At 44.9% G+C, this 19,853-nt stretch overlaps 1 protein-coding gene across 2 annotated transcripts in view; it reads left to right on the top strand.

Moving 5' to 3' along the window:
• Window positions 1-19,853, top strand: part of abca1a (ATP-binding cassette, sub-family A (ABC1), member 1A) — a 156,567-nt gene that overhangs the window by 68,766 nt on the left and 67,948 nt on the right. For both annotated transcript variants that reach the window (XM_051929872.1, XM_028805887.2), the window contains exons 8-14: window positions 1,858-1,947; window positions 7,358-7,592; window positions 10,245-10,384; window positions 10,594-10,710; window positions 14,874-15,062; window positions 17,634-17,839; window positions 18,413-18,589. In XM_051929872.1, coding sequence (XP_051785832.1) covers window positions 1,858-1,947; window positions 7,358-7,592; window positions 10,245-10,384; window positions 10,594-10,710; window positions 14,874-15,062; window positions 17,634-17,839; window positions 18,413-18,589 — 1,154 coding nt within the window. The remainder of the gene's footprint in view (window positions 1-1,857; window positions 1,948-7,357; window positions 7,593-10,244; window positions 10,385-10,593; window positions 10,711-14,873; window positions 15,063-17,633; window positions 17,840-18,412; window positions 18,590-19,853) is intronic.

The raw sequence follows: 19,853 nt of genomic DNA, 5'->3' as shown, positions 1-19,853 counted from the left end.
CGTATCCAATGGTCTTAGAGTTGGTGGGCGTGGCTCTGCGAGTTGTCGTCGTATCCAATGCTCTTAGAGTTGGTGGGCGTGGCTCTGCGAGTTGTCGTCATATCCAATGGTCTTAGAGTTGAATTTCCCATTGGGATTAATAAAGTATCTATCTATCTATCCATCTATCTAGAGTTGGTGGGCGTGGCTCTGCGAGTTGTCGTCATATCCAATGGTCTTAGAGTTGGTGGGCGTGGCTCTGCGAGTTGTCGTCATATCCAATGCTCTTAGAGTTGGTGGGCGTGGCTCTGCGAGTTGTCGTCGTATCCAATGGTCTTAGAGTTGGTGGGCGTGGCTCTGCGAGTTGTCGTCATATCCAATGGTCTTAGAGTTGGTGGGCGTGGCTCTGCGAGTTGTCGTCGTATCCAATGCTCTTAGAGTTGGTGGGCGTGGCTCTGCGAGTTGTCGTCGTATCCAATGCTCTTAGAGTTGGTGGGCGTGGCTCTGCGAGTTGTCGTCGTATCCAATGGTCTTAGAGTTGGTGGGCGTGGCTCTGCGAGTTGTCGTCGTATCCAATGGTCTTAGAGTTGGTGGCCGTGGCTCTGCGAGTTGTCGTCGTATCCAATGCTCTTAGAGTTGGTGGGCGTGGCTCTGCGAGTTGTCGTCGTATCCAATGCTCTTAGAGTTGGTGGGCGTGGCTCTGCGAGTTGTCGTCATATCCAATGGTCTTAGAGTTGGTGGGCGTGGCTCTGCGAGTTGTCGTCGTATCCAATGCTCTTAGAGTTGGTGGGCGTGGCTCTGCGAGTTGTCGTCGTATCCAATGCTCTTAGAGTTGGTGGGCGTGGCTCTGCGAGTTGTCGTCGTATCCAATGGTCTTAGAGTTGGTGGGCGTGGCTCTGCGAGTTGTCGTCGTATCCAATGGTCTTAGAGTTGGTGGCCGTGGCTCTGCGAGTTGTCGTCATATCCAATGCTCTTAGAGTTGGTGGGCGTGGCTCTGCGAGTTGTCGTCGTATCCAATGGTCTTAGAGTTGGTGGGTGTGGCTCTGTGAGTTGTCGTCGTATCCAATGGTCTTAGAGTTGGTGGCCGTGGCTCTGCGAGTTGTCGTCATATCCAATGGTCTTAGAGTTGAATTTCCCATTGGGATTAATAAAGTATCTATCTATCTATCTATCTATCTAGAGTTGGTGGGCGTGGCTCTTCGAGTTGTCGTCGTATCCAATGGTCTTAGAGTTGGTGGGCGTGGCTCTGCGAGTTGTCGTCGTATCCAATGGTCTTAGAGTTGGTGGGCGTGGCTCTGCGAGTTGTCGTCGTATCCAATGCTCTTAGAGTTGGTGGGTGTGGCTCTGTGAGTTGTCGTTGTATCCAATGGTCTTAGAGTTGGTGGCCGTGGCTCTGCGAGTTGTCGTCATATCCAATGCTCTTAGAGTTGAATTTCCCATTGGGATTAATAAAGTATCTATCTATCTATCTATCTATCTAGAGTTGGTGGGCGTGGCTCTGCGAGTTGTCGTCATATCCAATGGTCTTAGAGTTGGTGGGCGTGGCTCTGCGAGTTGTCGTCGTATCCAATGCTCTTAGAGTTGGTGGGCGTGGCTCAGTCCTGCGTGCTCAATGGGTGTCTTGCTCGCTGGCGGCTTAGTGAATTATATATATAGATATATAAATCTATGTGTGTGTGTGTGTATGTATATATGTATGTATGTATGTACAGTAGGTGTATGTATATATATATAAATATGTGTGTATGTATAAATATGGCACATTGCTTTGTGTTGCATTCTTAGCACTCGCTTCTAAAAGCCTTTCTATGAAGTTACGTATGATTTCTATATTTTTTTAGACATTCTAACTTTTTTTTTTTGTTATTTCTCTTACAGGCAAAAGTCTCCCCAGGGTCTCACTTAACCCAGGAGGTATCTGAGGCAACAAACAGCCTCCTAAAAAGTCTGGCGTCTCTTGCTATTGAGGTAAGCAAAGGACGGATTATTACAAAATGTCAAGATAGGCTGGAATCGTCGTGTTTCTTCCTGACGTAGCGTAGACCTTTAGCGTTACGCTCACTCATTGAATTTTTTTCGGCAGGAAAAACTGTCGTTACATGTAGCAGAAACATTTAAGTACCAAAACGTTAAGTGAAATAAATTAGGAGAGATCTGTCGAGCGTCCGCTGCTGTACTCCTGCAGATTTAGCACACGTCCTTCGTGTGACATGTTTTGAGGCTGTCACCAGCGCCCTTGCTTGCTTGCACATGAGAGGGTAGAATGTCACAGCCTGATCCACACAAGTGACACACCCCTTGTGTTATTGTAGCCCACCACAGTGCAACGTTTAGTGACTTCCACATTTCCCCCAACACGAAACAATGACAGTCGCCACACTGTCAACGGTGCTTAGGGGTACTAATGTCTTGCTTGTCCTCACAGTCAATCACAGTTAATTTGCCTTTTTGTCATCCCGCCAGTGTCGTATCTCTGTGGCGCGTCACACGGCCACACATATCATGGTGGTTCGGTCATGCAGTCCCGCATCGTGCATCGGTTTCACTTTCCAACGCCCAATTCACTATCGCCATCGGTAATGCTCAATTTTAGCAACGTTTCCGTTTCAGTTTGTTCTAAAACTGTCTTCACGCCTCTTCGATTGCCATTATGGTTTTGGCTGGAGGCTCCACCCCACTCATAAATATTGATGAGGTACCTCAGAGTGGCAAAATGCATAGAAGTACACTGCAAAAAAATGAAATCTTAACAAGCCAGACAGTCTTGAAAAGAGATAATAGATCTTGTTTTTCTTATTTTAAGAATAACTGACTTGAGTAGATTTGTATGTGTAAAATATATAATCTCATTTTTAGAAAATTTAACAAGTTAACAAGTTAAACTTTCTCACTATATTGGCAGATAATTTTGCTTGATTCTAGTACCTTTTTCTTGTTTTAACAAGAAAAACAAGAAAAACGTCTGTCCCAGCAGCATTCCAACATGTGGTGCTTGTCCATTTCAGGACCTGCTCATCTGTCATGAGGTGTTTGTCTAATTTTAGGAGCTGCACATCCAGCGTGAGGTGTTTGTCCAATGTGGGGACCCCCCCCCCCCCACACACACACACTTCCACAAGTTAATTTAGAAACACTAACTAACTTAATGGGCAGCACGGTGGCACAGTGGGTAGTGCTGCTGCCTCACAGTAAGGAAACCTGAGGTTCGCTTCCCGGGTCCTCCCTGCGTGGAGTTTGCTTGTTCTCCCCGTGTCTGCGTGGGTTTCCTCCCACAGTCCAAAGACATGCAGGTTAGGTGCATTGGCGATCCTAAATTGTCCCTAGTGTGTGCTTGGTGTGTGTGTGTGCCCTGTGGTGGGCTGGCGCCCTGCCCAGGATTTGTTCCTGCCTTGCGCCCTGTGCTGGCTGGGATTGACTCCAGCAGACCCCCATTACCCTGTAGATAGGATATAGCGGGTTGGATAATGACTGACTGACTGACTAAATCAAAACAAAATCATGTGGTGCACACAGCTTACTGTGATTTGGTCTTTTCGAGAGGAAACCACGCCCCCAGGTGGGGTGAAAGGTTGTTGAGGAAACAGACAAATGCTGAGAGGGTGAGCACAGTTTGTTGTTTTTATATTTAAAATGGTTGAATATCATAATGGGCGGCACGGTGGCACAGTGGTAGCGCAGTTAGGAGATCTGGGTTCGCTTCCCAGGTCCTCACTGTGTGGAGTTTGCATGTTCTCCCCGTGTCTGCGTGGGTTTCCTCCCACAGGTCCAAAGACATGCAGGTTAGGTGGATTGGTGATTCTAAATTGGGCTTGGTGTGTGGGTGTGTTTGTGTGTGTCCTGCGGTGGGTTGGCACCCTGCCTGGGATTGGTTCCTGCCTTGTGCCCTGTGTTGGCTGGGATTGGCTCCAGCAGACCCCCGTGACCCTGTGTTCGGATTCAGCGGGTTGGAAAATGGATGGATGGATGGAACTAACTTAACACACGTATATTTTTGGAAATGTGGGATGAAAACTGAAGCACTTGGAGCAAATCCTCCTCCTTTGCTCTGAGACTAAGGATCTGCGCTGGTATCCAGAAGGTTGCCGGTTCGAATCCCCATCACTGCCAAAAAAGATCCTAACTCTGCTGGCACCTTGAGCAAGACCCCTTAACCTGTAATTGCTCCAGGGGTGCTGTACAATGGCTGACCCTGCGCTCTGACCCCAAGGGGTATGCGAAAACTAACAAATTACCTAATACAAGAAATTGTATAAGATGAAATAAAGAACAAAATCCATGCCGACATGGAGAGAAAATGCAAACAACCCGGGATGGTGGATGTGTGAGACTCTGCACTAAAGGCGCTATATAATAAAACGATATGCAAATTACCTCCTTTTTACATAGCGGCCGTTGAGCCTTTTGATTTCCGAGTGCTGACACCATTGCATGATTGCCTGCAGCGCTTAAAATTTGAGGATTTTTCCAGATCTGTGTCCGTTTGTGTTTTATTTCAAGCCTGCCCCTCAAGGGGACGTGAATGGCACCCCTGGCACTGAATCGACACTTCGTGTTCGTGTCCGTTGGCGCTCACGTGCCCAGCAACATCCTGGTGGTTAGTGAAGAGAAAGCCGAGGGTGCTTAGCAGAAGAAACTGCTAAGCTGCTATTGGTACAAAATCGGTCGGGTTTACGCGGCTATTTGAACGTTTTGACTTTCTTACTCTTCGAAGAACCACAAACTGGACAGCTGAAGTCATTTTTTTATGTCGTGGTCAAGCCGGCCGGTCAAAGCAGCGCAGCGAGGCGAGAGCTCTTTGTGTGTGTGTGTGTGTGTGCGTTCAAAACCCCATCTTTATTTTCCGCTCTAAACATGAAATCTGGCAGAGGCGGCCGGGCGGTGAACTCTAATACCCTTTTCCCTCAGCGACGATGCCAGGCCACTCAAGGTTAATCCCAGCAAGTTGGTGTTGTTTTGTAGCAGGCAGGAAACAAATGTACTAAAAAAAAAAAAATAACAAAACCGTGTTTGCGATTCCGTCGCTAGCTGGGCGTCATTGGCACGTGTTAAAATAAAAAAAGCGGGCCTCCAGAAGAAGCCCAGCATGGTGTCGCGTTACAGCGGCTTCACACACGTTGTGTTGCTCGGGCGGCTTTGTCTAGTGGCGGAGGCATAATTGAGGTCATGTGACGAGAAAAACTTGCTGATGTGGCTGCTTCAGTTAGCCCCCCCCCCACCAAGCAAGCAGAATAGCTAGCAGTCTCGGACGTGGGGTCTTTTCAAGAAGAATGAACGACGTCCCTTGTTGCTGGTAGCTCATGCTTTGGCAGAGGTTGCTTTTGTGCCCACACAGGAAGGCTGGCATAGTCGCTCTGTGGAGTCCCAACCTCTGCTCTGCATTTGCTGGGAGATTTGTGTGGCTTTGCTTTATGAACCTCCTGGAAACAATAAACTGAGATTCTTTGACGGCAGAAAGGAAATTCTCTTCACGTTCTAACACCCGATTATGCAATTCGGGGTCATCAGAACGATTTTGATGAGAAAAGGTGCCAGCCTGCCAGTCCCATCCACCTAAAATCCCCAAACTAACATCATTTTACGGGCACACACGTGACACCGGATTCAGTTGAATAAGAGCTGGTCTGTCACGTATGTGTGCCTCTGGGGCTTAAGTAAGGAAAGCGATGCCACCTCAAACCAAAAGGAGGCGCTGTCGCTACCTCTCACCAGCTATGGAAAAACCCAGTAGGTTACATCTTTTAAGGTCACTCAATCAGTCACTCAGCCATTATCCAACCTGCTATATCCTAAGACAGGGTCACGGGAGTATGCTGGAGCCAATCCCAGCCAGCACAGGGTGCAAGGCAGGAACAAATCCCGGGCCGGGCACCAGCCCACCACAGGGCACACACACACACACACACCAAGCACACACTAGGGACAATGCACCTAACCTGCATGTCTTTGGACTGTGGGAAGAAACCCACGTAGATATTGGGAGAACATGCAAACTCCATGCAGGGAGGACCTGGGAAGCGAACCTAGTTCTCCTAACTCCTAGCTACCCACTGTGCCACCGTGCCGCCCAAGGTTTGGGCAAATTGAGAAAATGATGTTGCCCCTATAATTAATGATCTCCAGATTTCATTTTTCCTAAGCTTCACATACACAATATTGGTTTTTTTTTTCACGAATCAACACCACCTGCCATTTAAATCACACAGTTGTCGCGGCATTTAAATCATGTGATCGTAATCTGATGTTTTCATTGGTAGGCGGTCTTTCCTCATTGGTCAGTAGAGTTGCTAGGTTTTATGTAAAGTACTTGTGTCCATACCAGCTTCATCCATCGTACTGTGACCGGAATGAAGACGTATTTGGCCATCACCACTTCGTTATAACATCAGGAAAGACCGAGTAACTCCAAAAACTAAAAAGAACTCATTTTTAAGACAAAAATGGCACTTGCTAGGATTTGCCATTACGTGTGAGAACTCCTCTCTCTTGTCTATCTGCAGTACTGAGAACAGCAACTGACACCGCCCACAATGCCCTGAGATGGCCCCGCCTCCTTCTAGTCGGGATCCAATAAAAAGGGGTGTGGGGCGTGCCGAAAAGTGTCACATGTCAATCTGACCATAGACGCGGAAGTGGGAGGAGCTCCCAAACTGTAACTTTTCTTTCATTGGCCAGCATCAATACTTTTGTATCCCTAACATTAAACAGGGTTTCCAAAGTTTCTTGCGGGCTCCACGACTATTCCTGGCCTGTGATAACCGTGTTTACAGTACACGAGCAAGTAACCGTCTGGAGTTTTCCTGTCTTGAAACACTCTGACGTCATTAAACTGTGCAAAAAAAAAAAAAGGAGAATTAAATGTCGTCATCGGCCCCCGTGAATCCCAAAATCAACATGACGCCTGTGATGGTCTTCTTATGCTTTATTAATATGTTTAGTCAAACTGACACTTTCTTTATAGGTTCACACTGCCGCAAAATGGCTGCCGTCGCATCATCCAGGCGAGTGCTGCACATTAGTGGTGGTTGAAGTGGCTCCCCACACACAATGAAAAGCTCTTTAAGTAGTGAGAAAAAACTCTAAATACATGTAAAGAATAATAATTATTATTATTATTCTGTTACTGGACTGCATACATCATATGGGGGCCAAAAACCATCCAGGGACCCATCAAACCCTGGACAAAGTGAAAGTTCATGGCAGGCCAGTTTAGAGTCACACCTCACCCCACACCCCAGTTCAGACAGGGAGGACCAGGCGGACTCCAGTGCACGTAGACAATGGGGGGGGGGGGGGGTTAGGATAAGAACCAACTCGTCAGCACAGACCCCTTCAGTGACGCGTTCTGATCACTAATGGCTTCTTATTTGGTTTTGTTTAGCTGACCAGCATGAAGAGCTGGAGTGATATGAGGAAAGAAATCCTCTACCTGAGAGAGAACAGCACGGGCTCACCGAGCAGCATGTACCAGGCCATCTCCAGGATAGCGTGTGGGCACCCCGAGGGGGGGGGCTTGAAAATCAAGTCACTCAACTGGTATGAGGACAACAACTACAAAGCTCTGTTTGGGTTCAACAGCACAGAAGAGGACACCACGTTCTATGACAATTCAACCAGTGAGTGGGCAGCCATTTTATACACGTCCTCATCAGAAGGCCCGCTTCATTTGTAATGGAACTGATCCTGTTTGGGATAAGCAGGCAGGAGACAATGGGCTGATCGTACTGTACAAATCAATCAGCATGATGCAGTATTCCCAGGAATGGAAATTTTCATGTGTTTACTGTTACTATTATTAGACGAACACAAATTAAAACACTACAAACGAAATTCAGTAGGCAAAAAAATAACTTTGAAGAAATATATTACCATTTTTCTACCTTTTCCTATCTATCTATCTATCTATCTATCTATCTATCTATCTATCTATCTATCTATCTATCTATCTATCTATCTATCTATCTATCTATTACAATAGTGCCTTTCAATCTATCTATATATTAATTATATAGTGCCTTTCATATGTATCTGACTGTCTGTCTATTTATTATATACCGCCTATTATATCTATCTACCTATTAATTATATAATTCCTTTCATATCTGACATCTATATATCATATAGTGTCTTTTCTATCTATCTATCTATCTATCTATCTATCTATCTATCTATCTATCTATCTATCTATCTATCTATCTATCTATCATGATACTGCCTTTCATATCTATTTATTTATGTATCTATCCATTATATAGTGCCTTTCACTTCTATCTCTATCTATCTATCTATCTATCTATCTATCTATCTATCTATCTATCTATCTATCTATCTATCTATCTATCTATCTATCTATCTATCTATCTATTATATAGTGCCTTTCACATCTATCTATCTATCTATCTATCTATCTATCTATCTATCTATCTATCTATCTATCTATCTATCTATCTATCTATCTATTACAATAGTACCTTTCAATCTATCTATATATTAATTATATAGTTCCTTTCATATCTGCCTACCTATCTATATATCATATAGTGTCTTTTCTTTCTATCTATCTATCTATCTATCTATCTATCTATCTATCTATCTATCTATCTATCTATCTATCTGATAGTGCCTTTCATATCTATTTATTTATCTATCTATCCATTATATAGTGCCTTTCACATCTATCTATCTATCTATTACAATAGTGCGTTTCAATCTTTCTATATATTAATTATATAGTGCCTTTCAAATGTGTCTGTCTGTCTGTCTGTCTATTTATTATATCTATCTACCTATTAATTATATAGTTCCTTTCATATCTGCCTACCTATCTAAATGTTATATAATGAATTTTCTATCTATCTATCTATCTATCTATCTATCTATCTATCTATCTATCTATCTATCTATCTATCTATTATAATAGTGCCTTTCAATCTATCTATGTATTAATTTACAGTATATAGTGCCTTTCATATCTATCTGTCTGTCTATTTTTTATATAGTGCCTTTAATATCTATTTATTTATCTATCCATTATATAGTACCTTTTATATCTATCTATCTATCTATCTATCTATCTATCTATCTATCTATCTATCTATCTATCTATCTATCTATCTATCTATCTATCTATCTATCTATCTATCTATCTGTTACAATAATGCCTTTCAATCTATCTTTATATTAATTATATAGTGCCTTTCATATGTATCTATCTGTCTGTCTGTCTGTCTATCTATTTATCATATACCGCCTATTATATCTTTCTACCTATTAATTATATAGTTCCTTTCATATCTGCTTATCTATCTATATATCATATAGTGTCATTTCTATCTATCTATCTATCTATCTATCTATCTATCTATCTATCTATCTATCTATCTATCTATCTATCTATCTATCTATCTATCTATCTATCTATCTATCTATCTATCTATTATATAGTGCCTTTCATATCTGTATATAACTTGCACAAAGCAGATGTGAGTTTAGCTCCATGTCAGCTCCGCTCCAGTCTGGTAGTCACTGATGTATTTTGTCCCCCACTTTCTAAAGCCCCCATCGCACAACCCACCTTTTCAGTCCTCATCTTCACTTTTGAAAGTCTTAGCAGGTCGTTGTGGTTGACTGTCTTGCTCTCCTGCCGCCACCAGCTGTGTGATGCTTGACCAGCCACGACTTTGTTGTGAGTTGTGGGCAGTGCCAGTGAAGTTCCTGTAGTTTTCTCCACATTTTACGACGTTTTCTCTTTTTATTTTGTTACAAATGAAAGCACAGACAAGAACAATAGAAGGAGCTGCTCCCTATTTGTTCTCTATTTTGTTTCTTTATTGTCATGTAGTATGGCGTGTTTTATTCTGCTATGCTCCATGCTGACTGGCTGCCAATACTGGCCATCCTCATGAAGTTTGAAATGGTGCTGAGGTCACAAGTTGTGTAGTCCTTCATCCTCAAGGTGACGAGATCTGCCAGCTGCAGTTCAGCGTCACATGCCCTCTGACCTAAAGCCATGTAGTGTGACGCTGGCTTTAGTTCTTTTTAGTGTTTTTGTTCTTTATTTTCCTTCCAGAACAAGTCACCCCCCCCCCCATACCCCCCTTGCCCTGACCCTCATGAGGACTGAGTGGCTTTAGGAGTTTTCTGTTACGTAATTTCTAATTTTAAAGGTGGTTCTGAAGTTGGTTTCCTTTGCATTCCCGTCTGCTCTTAATCATCGTCAGGAACACTGATCTTGAAACTCGGACTTCCTCATTTTTTCTGTTTTTTAGCTCCCTACTGTAATGAGATGATGAGAAATTTAGAATCAAATCCCATCTCTCGAATGATCTGGAGGGCCTTGAAGCCACTGCTCATCGGCAAAATTCTGTACACGCCAGATAACCCGGCGACTCAAAAGATAATTAAAGAGGTAAGCGGCGACTCCTTTTTTTTATTTGTGATTATTTTAGACCCAAGTGGCCGTGCAGCATCTTGTGGTGGGCTATAATTGCATAGGCTTGCGCTGCCTTAAATTAAAAAAATAAATATAAGTCGAGTAGGCTCTATTTGGGCAAATTACAGCTTCTAAAAGTTGCACGGCTTGAACAGAATGAATTTTATTTTTATTGTCCCTTGTAGGTTAACAAGACGTTTCAAGAGCTGGGTGTATTTCGAGACCTTGGTGGCATGTGGCTGGAGGTCAAACCCAAGATCTGGCGCTTCATGGAGAGTAGCCAAGAGATGGATATTGTCCGGGTAGGCCAAAATATTGGAAAAAATCATTCTGTGTCACTTTACATTGTCAAAGGGTCTTATTGTGGGTGGGCACCCCGTCATAAACGAGGCCAAAAGGAAGCGCAAAGCTTTTTTAATTAGCGAGTGTTTAATCCTGCAGCCATTGATGCCCAACTTGGCTGGCAGTGAGAAATTTGGGGAAATTCTTAGAGCAATCTGTGACCATTTCAACTTCAGCCCATCAGGCTCCCTACTCCTGAGGTCCTACCTCCACCATGCAGCCCCCTCGGCCTGCTGCCTCTGTCTTGGATTCACACGACTAAATCAGTGCCGCAAGGGAACTTAGCGAACTTAGCGATACGTAGCGTGATGAGAGAAGTCACAACATCAACTGGAATGTTCAAGCAAATTCTAGAAAAAAAACCTGTGAAGTAGTTCTCTCATGAAAAGTGGACAGACGTTGGATTTTATATATATACTAGACATTGAGCCCGTTACAATAACGGGCGCTAGAATAGTAGTGCATAAACATTAGTAAGAACAGTCCACATTAAATGGCAAAGGACCAACTATTTTCTGTTACATTAATACTGGCTTGTATGTGGCTGTAATATGCGTCACTGTACTGTGTGCCTTTAATTTTCTCTCACAGTAATACGTCTCTCCAGCAAGTATTTTAATCTGTGCTGGCGTGCAGCTGATTATTGCATGTATGGCGTCTCCCCAGCAATGGATTTTATGTGTGCGAAAATAAATCAACTTTTAAAAGTCATCTTATTGTAATATCATGAAAATTCGTATATTTAGGAAAACACTTTACACTTTACCGGGCCAAGTTTGTTAATCAGAGTGAACAACAAACACTAATCCCACCTCTTTGGGGAAGCTGGTCTCCGCCTCTCAGTATCCGATTGGATTTTTCATGCGTTATGTTTTAGGTCTTACCTCATTTACCGAAATCCGATTGGATCGGCCGCGCGATATTTTATAGGTCCCGCCCTTTCTGTCTTGTGTGACGCGTCAGGCGGCCTTTGAAGCGTATCACCGTGCCCCGCGCATGCGCACTTCACCAGAAGACACACACACAGATACATGGATGCACACAGGGATTTTATTAAAGAGGATAGCGATAGTGTGTGTTTGAGTGTATGTACGTAGTTGGGAGACCTGGGGACCTGGGTTCGCTTCCCGCGTCCTCCCTGCGTGGAGTTTGCATGTTCTCCCCGTGTCTGCGTGGGTTTCCTCCGGGCGCTCCGGTTTCCTCCCACAGTCCAAAGACATGCAGGTTAGGTGCATTGGTGACTCTAAATTGGCCCTAGTGTGTGCTTGGTGTGTGGGTGTGTTTGTGTGTGTCCTGCGGTGGGTTGGCACCCTGCCCAGGATTGGTTCCTGCCTTGTGCCCTGTGTTGGCTGGGATTGGCTCCAGCAGACCCCCGTGACCCTGTGTTCGGATTCAGCGGGTTGGAAAATATATGGACGGATGGATATATTTATATATGTATATCCATCCATCCATTATCCAACCCGCTGAATCTGAACACAGGGTCACGGGGGTCTGCTGGAGCCAATCCCAGCCAACACAGGGCGCAAGATAGGAACAAATCCCAGGCAGGGCACCAGCCCACCACAGGGAACACACACACCAAGCACACACACACGTAGGACAATTTAGGATCACCAATTCACCTAATATGCACGTCTTTGGACTGTGGGAGGAAACTGGAGCGCCCGGAGGAAACCCACGCAGACATGGGGAGAACATGCAAACTCCACGCAGGGAGGACCCGGGAAGCGAACCTCAGGTCTCCTAACTGCGAGGCAGCAGCGCTATCCACTGCGCCACCGTGCTGGCCCTAGTATGTATATACTATAGTATATATCCATCCATCCATTTTCCAACCCGCTGAATCCAAACACAGGGGTCACGGGGGGTCTGCTGGAGCCAATCCCAGCCAACACAGGGCACAAGGCAGGAACCAATCCCGGGCAGGGTGCCAACCCACTGCAGGACACACACACCAAGCACACACTAGGGCCAATTTAGAATCGCCAATCCACCTAACCTGCATGTCTTTGGACTGTGGGAGGAAACCGGAGCACCCGGAGGAAACCCACGCAGACACGGGGAGAACATGCAAACTCCACGCAGGGAGGACCCGGGAAGTGAACCACAGGTCTCCGAACTGCGAGGCACTATAGTATATATATATATATATATATATATATATATATATATATATATCTCAATTATAAAAAAAAACAAAAACTTGGAAGGAGACGAGACACGACTTTTTCAGAGAGATACTTTCACGTCCCGCGAGACGAGTCTTTGTGCCAAGAGATTTAACCAGGCCCAGGGCGGGAAATAAAAGACAAAGAGTAGATGACAAAGTAGAATGTGGTAAAGAATTCAAAAACGTTGGCACGGTACACACGCAGAGCAGGTTAGAGATAATGGAAGTATGAAAATTCGAAAGTCTCAAAAAAAATGATCGCATTAGCGCAAACAAACGGAAATTATTACTCGGTGAAATAACGGAACAGCAAAAACAGATCGAATCTATTGTTCAGATTTAAACTTTAAGTCGGAGACTTGTAGATCGTCTAATTCGTGTTGCCATCAGGGAAAAGTAGTGTTTCTTACCAATGAAGAGGCGTATCTGCGAGAATTAAAAGATTTGTTGTTTGGTGAAAGTGAAATTCACATAGGTGAGTGGCAGAGACGTGAAGTTGCATATTTATATCTGTATATACAGTACTGTGCAAAAGTTTTAGGCAGGTGTGAAAAAATGCTGTAAACAAAGAATGCTTTCAGAAATATAAATAATGATTGTTTATTGTTATCAATTTATAAAAAGCAAAGTGAGCGAACAAAAGAAAAATCTAAATCAAATCAATATTTGGTGTTCCTACCTTTTGCCTTCAAACCAGCATCAGAGACAGGATTGTCTCGAGGCACAAATCTGGGGAAGGTTACAGAAAAATTTCTGCTGCTTTGAAGGTCCCAATGAGAACAGTGGCCTCCATCATCCATAAGTGGAAGAAGTTCAAAACCACCAGGACTCTTCCTAGAGCTGGCCGGCCATCTAAATTGAGTGATCGGGGGAGAAGGGCCTTAGTCAGGGAGGTGAGCAAGAACCCGATGGTCACTCTGTCAGAGCTCCAGAGGTCCTCTGTGGAGAGAGGAGAACCTTCCAGAAGGACAACCATCTCTGCAGCAATCCACCAATCAGGCCTGTATGGTAGCGTGTCCAGATGGAAGCCACTCCTTAGTAAAAGGCACATGGCAGCCCACCTAGAGTTTGACAAAAGGCACCTGAAGGACTCTCAGACCATGAGAAAGAAAATGCTCTGGTCTGATGAGACAAAGATTGAACTCTTTGGTGTGAATGCCAGGTGTCACGTTTGGAGGAAACCAGGCACCGCTCATCACCAGGCCAATACCATCCATACAGTGAAGCATGGTGGTGGCAGCATCATGCTGTGGGGAACTGGGAGACTAGTCAGGATAAAGTGAAAGATGACTGCAGCAAAGTACAGAGACATCCTGGATGAAAACCTGCTCCAGAGCGCTCTTGACCTCAGACTGGGGCGACGGTTCATCTTTCAGCAGGACAACGACCCTAAGCACACAGCCAAGATATCAAAGGAGTGTCTTCAGGACAACTCTGTGAATGTCCTTGAGTGGCCCAGCCAGAGCCCAGACTTGAATCTGATTGAACATCTCTGGAGAGATCTTAAAATGGCTGTGCACCGACGCTTCCCATCCAACCTGATGGAGCTTGAGAGGTGCTGCAAAGAGGAATGGGCGACACTGGCCAAGGATAGGTGTGCCAAGCTTGTGGCATCATATTCAACAAGACTTGAGGCTGGAATTGCTGCCAAAGGGGCATCGACAAAGTATTGAGCAAAGGCTGTGAATACTTATGGACATGGGATTCCTAAGTTTGTTTATTTTTAATAAATTTGCAAAAATCTCAAGTAAACTTTTTTCACGTTGTCATTATGGGGTGCTGTGTGCAGAATTCTGAGGAGAAAAATGAATTGAATCCATTATGGAATAAGGCTGTAAGATAACAAAATGTGGAAAAAGTGATGAAGCGCTGGGAATACTTTCCGGATGCACTGTATAGGTGTACTGTATGTAATGTATATTTTCTGTCTTTCTGTTTTGTCAAATGTAGACCCTTTTGCAAAACAATGCAAGTGCCACCTTCTTCAATGAGAAGCTGAATGGGACCGGCTGGACTGTGAAGGACATTGCGGACTTCTTATCAAAGAACCCCGAGGAGGCGGCACCCGGGAGAGTATCGTGGCAGAAGGTCTTCAATGAGACGGACCACGCTGTTTTGACCATATCCCGTTTTATGGAGGTATGCGTTTCTCTCAACAATGCAGCTTTGCTTTTTTTAATTCACGTACGCTTTCTGATCTTTTGGTTTTGATCGGTACATTAGGAGGGCATTGAGAACGTCTCCCACATTGCAGCCTTGTGTAAGTCATGTTATAGCGCCAGGGCAGATTTTAATTCAACTGGTGACGTTAGCCAAATGGTGCAGAGGACCTGATTTTGCTCTCCAGTAGCTCAGGGCCTTCATTTTGGCCTTATTTGATACTGTGCCATCATTTGTGGAATGTGTGCCACACCGGAACCCTGCAGTAGCCTGCTGCCCTGTCCTGCCTTGAGCTCAGTGCTGCTGGGATGGGTCGCCTCCATAGCCTCGCCAGCATGCCAGCCTCAGTCTCCTACCTGTGGGGAGCCTGGACGCCTGGCTGTGTCCGCCAGGATGTCGTGGGAGTGGAGAAACTCCCCTCTAACAGTCCACTCCTATTTTTAGGAGATATTTTGTTGGATAGACAAGAGGGAGGGAGCTGGGAAAGATGGGCGGGCAGCAGGTTAGGGTGATAAGGGATGGAAACAAGTGAGGAGAGTGTGTTGAGAGAGAAGGTTGGGTGATGTGGAGATAGTGAATCAGGAAGTGCAACGAATTAGCAAGGAGGAAGTAAGGACAGTGATGAAGAGGATGAAGAATGGAAAGGCTTTTGGTCCAGATGATATACCTGTGGAAACATGGAGGTGTTTAGGAGAGATGGCAGTGGAGTTTCTAACCAGATTGTTTAATGGAATCTTGGAAAGTGAGAGGATGCCTGAGGAGTGGAGAAGAAGTGGAATAAGGGGATGTGCAGGACTGCAGTAACTACAGGGGGGTAACACTGATGAGCCACAGCATGAAGTTATGAAAAAGAGTAGTGGAAGCTCAGTTAAGAAGTGAGGTGATGATTAGTGAGCAGCAGGATGGTTTCATGCCAAGAAAGAGCACCACAGATGAGATGTTTGCTCTGATGGTGTTGATGGAGAAGTTTAGAGAAGACCAGAAGGAGTTGCATTGCGTCTTTGTGGACCTGGAGAAAGCAGATGACAGGGTGACTGAGAAGAGTTGTGGTATTGAATGAGGAAGTCGGGAGTGGCAGAGAAGTACGTAAGAGTTGTACAGGATATGTACGAGGGAAGTGTGACCGTGGTGAGGTCTGCAGTAGGAGTGACGGAGGTGGGATTACATCAGGGATTGGCTCTGAGCCCTTTCTTATTTGCAATGGTGATGGACAGGTTGACAGATGAGATCAGACAGGAGTCCCCGTGGACTGTGATGTTTGCTGATGACATTGTGATCTGTAATGATAGTAGGGAGAAAGTGGAGGAGACCCTGGAAGAGGTGGAGATATGAGAGGAGAGGAGTAAAGGTCAGTAGGACCACCAAGACAGAATACATGTGTGTGAATGAGAGGGAGTTCAGTGGAGTGATGAGGATGAGGGGAGTAGAGTTGGTGAAGGTGGATGAGTTTAAATACTTGGGGTCAACAGTACAGAATAATGGGGATTGTGGAAGAGAAGTGAAGAAGAGAGTGCAGGCAGGGTGGAATGGGTGGAGAAGAGTGTCAGGAGTGATTTGTGACAGACGGGGTATCAGCAAGAGTGACAGGGAAGGTCTACAGGACGGTAGTGAGACCAGCTGTGTTATATGGGTTGGATACGGTGGCACAGGGGACAGAGCTGGAGGTGGCAGAGTTAAAGATGCTAAGATTCGCATTGAGTGTGATGAGGATGGACAGGATTAGAAATGAGGACATTAGAGGGTCAGCTCAGGTTGGATGGTTGGGAGACAAAGTCCGAGAGGCGAGATGGCGTTGGTTTGGACATGTGCAGAGGAGAGATGAGGGGTATAATGAGAGAAGGATACTAAGGATAGAGCTGACAGGCGAGGGGAGAAGAGGAAGGCCTAAGAGAAGGTTTATGGATGTGGTGAGAGACGACATGCAGGTGATGGGTGTGACAGAACAAGATGACGAGGACAGAAAGATATGGAAGAAGATGATCCTCTGTGGTGACTCCTGATGGAGTGACTCCGAAAGAAGAAGATGTTGGCTGTTGACATTTTTTGCCAGGCAGAATGTCATTAAGACAAACAGCAAGATGTACAGAAAAGGACGAGCTAAACGCCAGAACGAAGAGCACTGAGCCTTTGCTTCAGTGGGCGCCCCCATACATTTCTTTTTATTATGCAGTATCCATATGTTTATTGTTTTCATGTGTTAATTTATTATTCAGGGCATTTAATTGTGTTATTTTTTACCTTAAATGATGTGTAATCGCTGTTTAATTTTATCAAAATAGAAACTGTTTCAGGTCTGGGAATGGATTCATTCACTTTCTGTTATTTCTAATGGGGAAAATTTGATTCTGACTTCAAACAGTTCAGAGTTCATACGGCCCCCTGAAACGAATTCAGTTTGAAGTATGAGGCCCCACCGTACTCCTGTTTTTCCAGACAATGGCCGATATTTCACAAGTTCTGCCAGTAAACTTGTGGGCACAACTGTATAAGATGAACTTTTATCTTCATAACTAAGCTTATTGCACTCTCTTTGCCTCTTTGTCACCCAAGTGCATCAATCTGGACAAGCTGGAGCCCGTCGCCAATGAGGAGAGACTGGTGAACCACTCCATGAAGTTGCTCGATGAAAGGAAATTCTGGGCCGGAATTGTCTTTCCAGAAATGGGATCCAATAGTACGGAGCTGCCCCCCCATGTAAATTACAAGATCCGGATGGACATCGACAGCGTGGAACGGACCAACAAAATCAAGGATGGGTACGGGCACCTCTGGCATTTTTATTGTCTTTCTATTTTTTTGAACAAATGTGGGTACACACCCCAAGCCATTAAGATGCTCAGAACACACTGGTGGTCCACTAAAGAGCAGCTGTTTTTAAAAAATGCAATGCAATTTATTACTGCCAATGTTTGTGATGAGCCATCTGTTGGAATGAATAATGCAATGCAATTTATTACTGCAAATGTTTGTGATGTGCCATCTGTTGGAATGAAAAATGCAATGCATTTTATTACTGCAAATATTTGTGATGTGCCATCTGTTGGAATGAAAAATGAAATGCAATTTATTACTACAAATGTTTGTGGTGTGCCATCTGCTGGAATGAAAAATGCAATGCAATTTATTACTGTAAATGTTTGTGATGCGGCATCTGTTGGAATGAAAAATGCAATGCATTTTATTACTGCAAATGTTTGTGATGGTCCATCTGTTGGAATGAAAATGCAATGCAATTTATTACTACAAATGTTTGTGATGTGCCATCTGTTGGAATGAAAATGCAATGCATTTCATTAATGCACTTTTTTTTTTGTTATCTTTCTGTTCAGTTACTGGGACCCCGGTCCTCGGGCAGATCCGTTTGAGGACATGCGTTACATTTGGGGAGGATTTGCTTACCTTCAGGACGTCATTGAACATGGCATCATCCGAGCACTGACGGGCAGTGCAAAGAAGATTGGCGTGTATATGCAGCAAATGCCATACCCTTGCTATGTGGATGACATGTAAGTTAATAGATGGGACTGACATGTCACTGTCGGATGCTTTTGTCTTTTATAAATGTGCTTTTCTGGTCGTGCAATGGGGCTGCACAGAGTGGGGTGTCTGCTGGAGCTTCAGGGTCTGAGTTGACCTTGGCGGAGTCACAGCAAGCAGGTGGCACTTTTCCTCTCTCTTTGTATGTGGAATGTGTCTTTGGTGCTCCCGGTGTCCACCTACGTTCCACCTTATCCCGTAAGTAACATAATTTTCTCAAACCTGATCTAGTCAGAGTGAAAGGTAGAAGGAAGGAACGGCCTGTGCGTAGAAGTTGGTAGTGAGGGTTGTGACCACAAGAGGGTGCCAGAGAGCCCCGATCCCAAGACACAAGTCACACAGCAGACATTATGTGAATAAAATGAAGGATTCGTTTACTCACACAAGGCACTTTTCAATCAATCGCCTCTCTGAAACAAGCCACAAGTATGCAATGAAGCACACAAAACTTCCTCTGCTGAGTGTTGGGTGGCAGCGGGCAACACTCAGCAGAGGAAGATTTGTGTGATTCTTGTTTTATAGTTGGACCCTGGAAAGCTTCCGATGTCACTCTGTGTCCTTCGGCAAGCACTCATTGGAAAAGTAGGGTGGTCCTCCCCTGACGGCACCCACTATCGATCCCCAGGGACCCCAACAGGGCTGCACATCCGGAGCTACCTTGCAGGTGACCCGATTCGGTGACCGTATTTAGACCACTGCCACCTATTGTACGACGGATGGAACCAATCCTGACGGTCGCTTCTCCTCAGTCCGCCGATAAAAACATACCAGCCGGGTACAAATTTATTTTTGTCCGTGTGCGTCATTGCACTGGCCTCCCAGATGGAGATTCCCTGATGGGATCTCCTCCAATTCGGCTCTCCTCCGACAGGGTGTGCAATCCTCCATCACGCCACTTCACTTCTTGTCGGGAATCCACGTGGCACTGCCAAATGCAAGACCACGAGGAACGGCAGGACGTTGCACCACTTTGGATGGACCCTTGTTGGTACAGACCTCTGACCTTGCTGCCAGTACATGACTCCCGATGGCATCGCTCGGGGGATAATTGATCACGTAAAACCACCCTGACATGTTATTGGAGAGTCAAACCTTATTAATCCATTGGGGTTTAGGGGGGCAATCATAGCCTTACAAGGAGCACTGTAGGCTCATAAGGAACATACCCACGTGCAGTGCCCTCCATGACCACCCAACCGTCTGTAGTTAAGTCAGGGAATGTTTGGCAAATCT

The sequence above is a fragment of the Erpetoichthys calabaricus genome, chromosome 7, assembly GCF_900747795.2.
Source record: "Erpetoichthys calabaricus chromosome 7, fErpCal1.3, whole genome shotgun sequence".
NCBI classification, from domain to species: Eukaryota; Metazoa; Chordata; class Cladistia; order Polypteriformes; family Polypteridae; genus Erpetoichthys; species Erpetoichthys calabaricus.
This window is presented reverse-complemented; position numbering and strand designations above follow the sequence as displayed.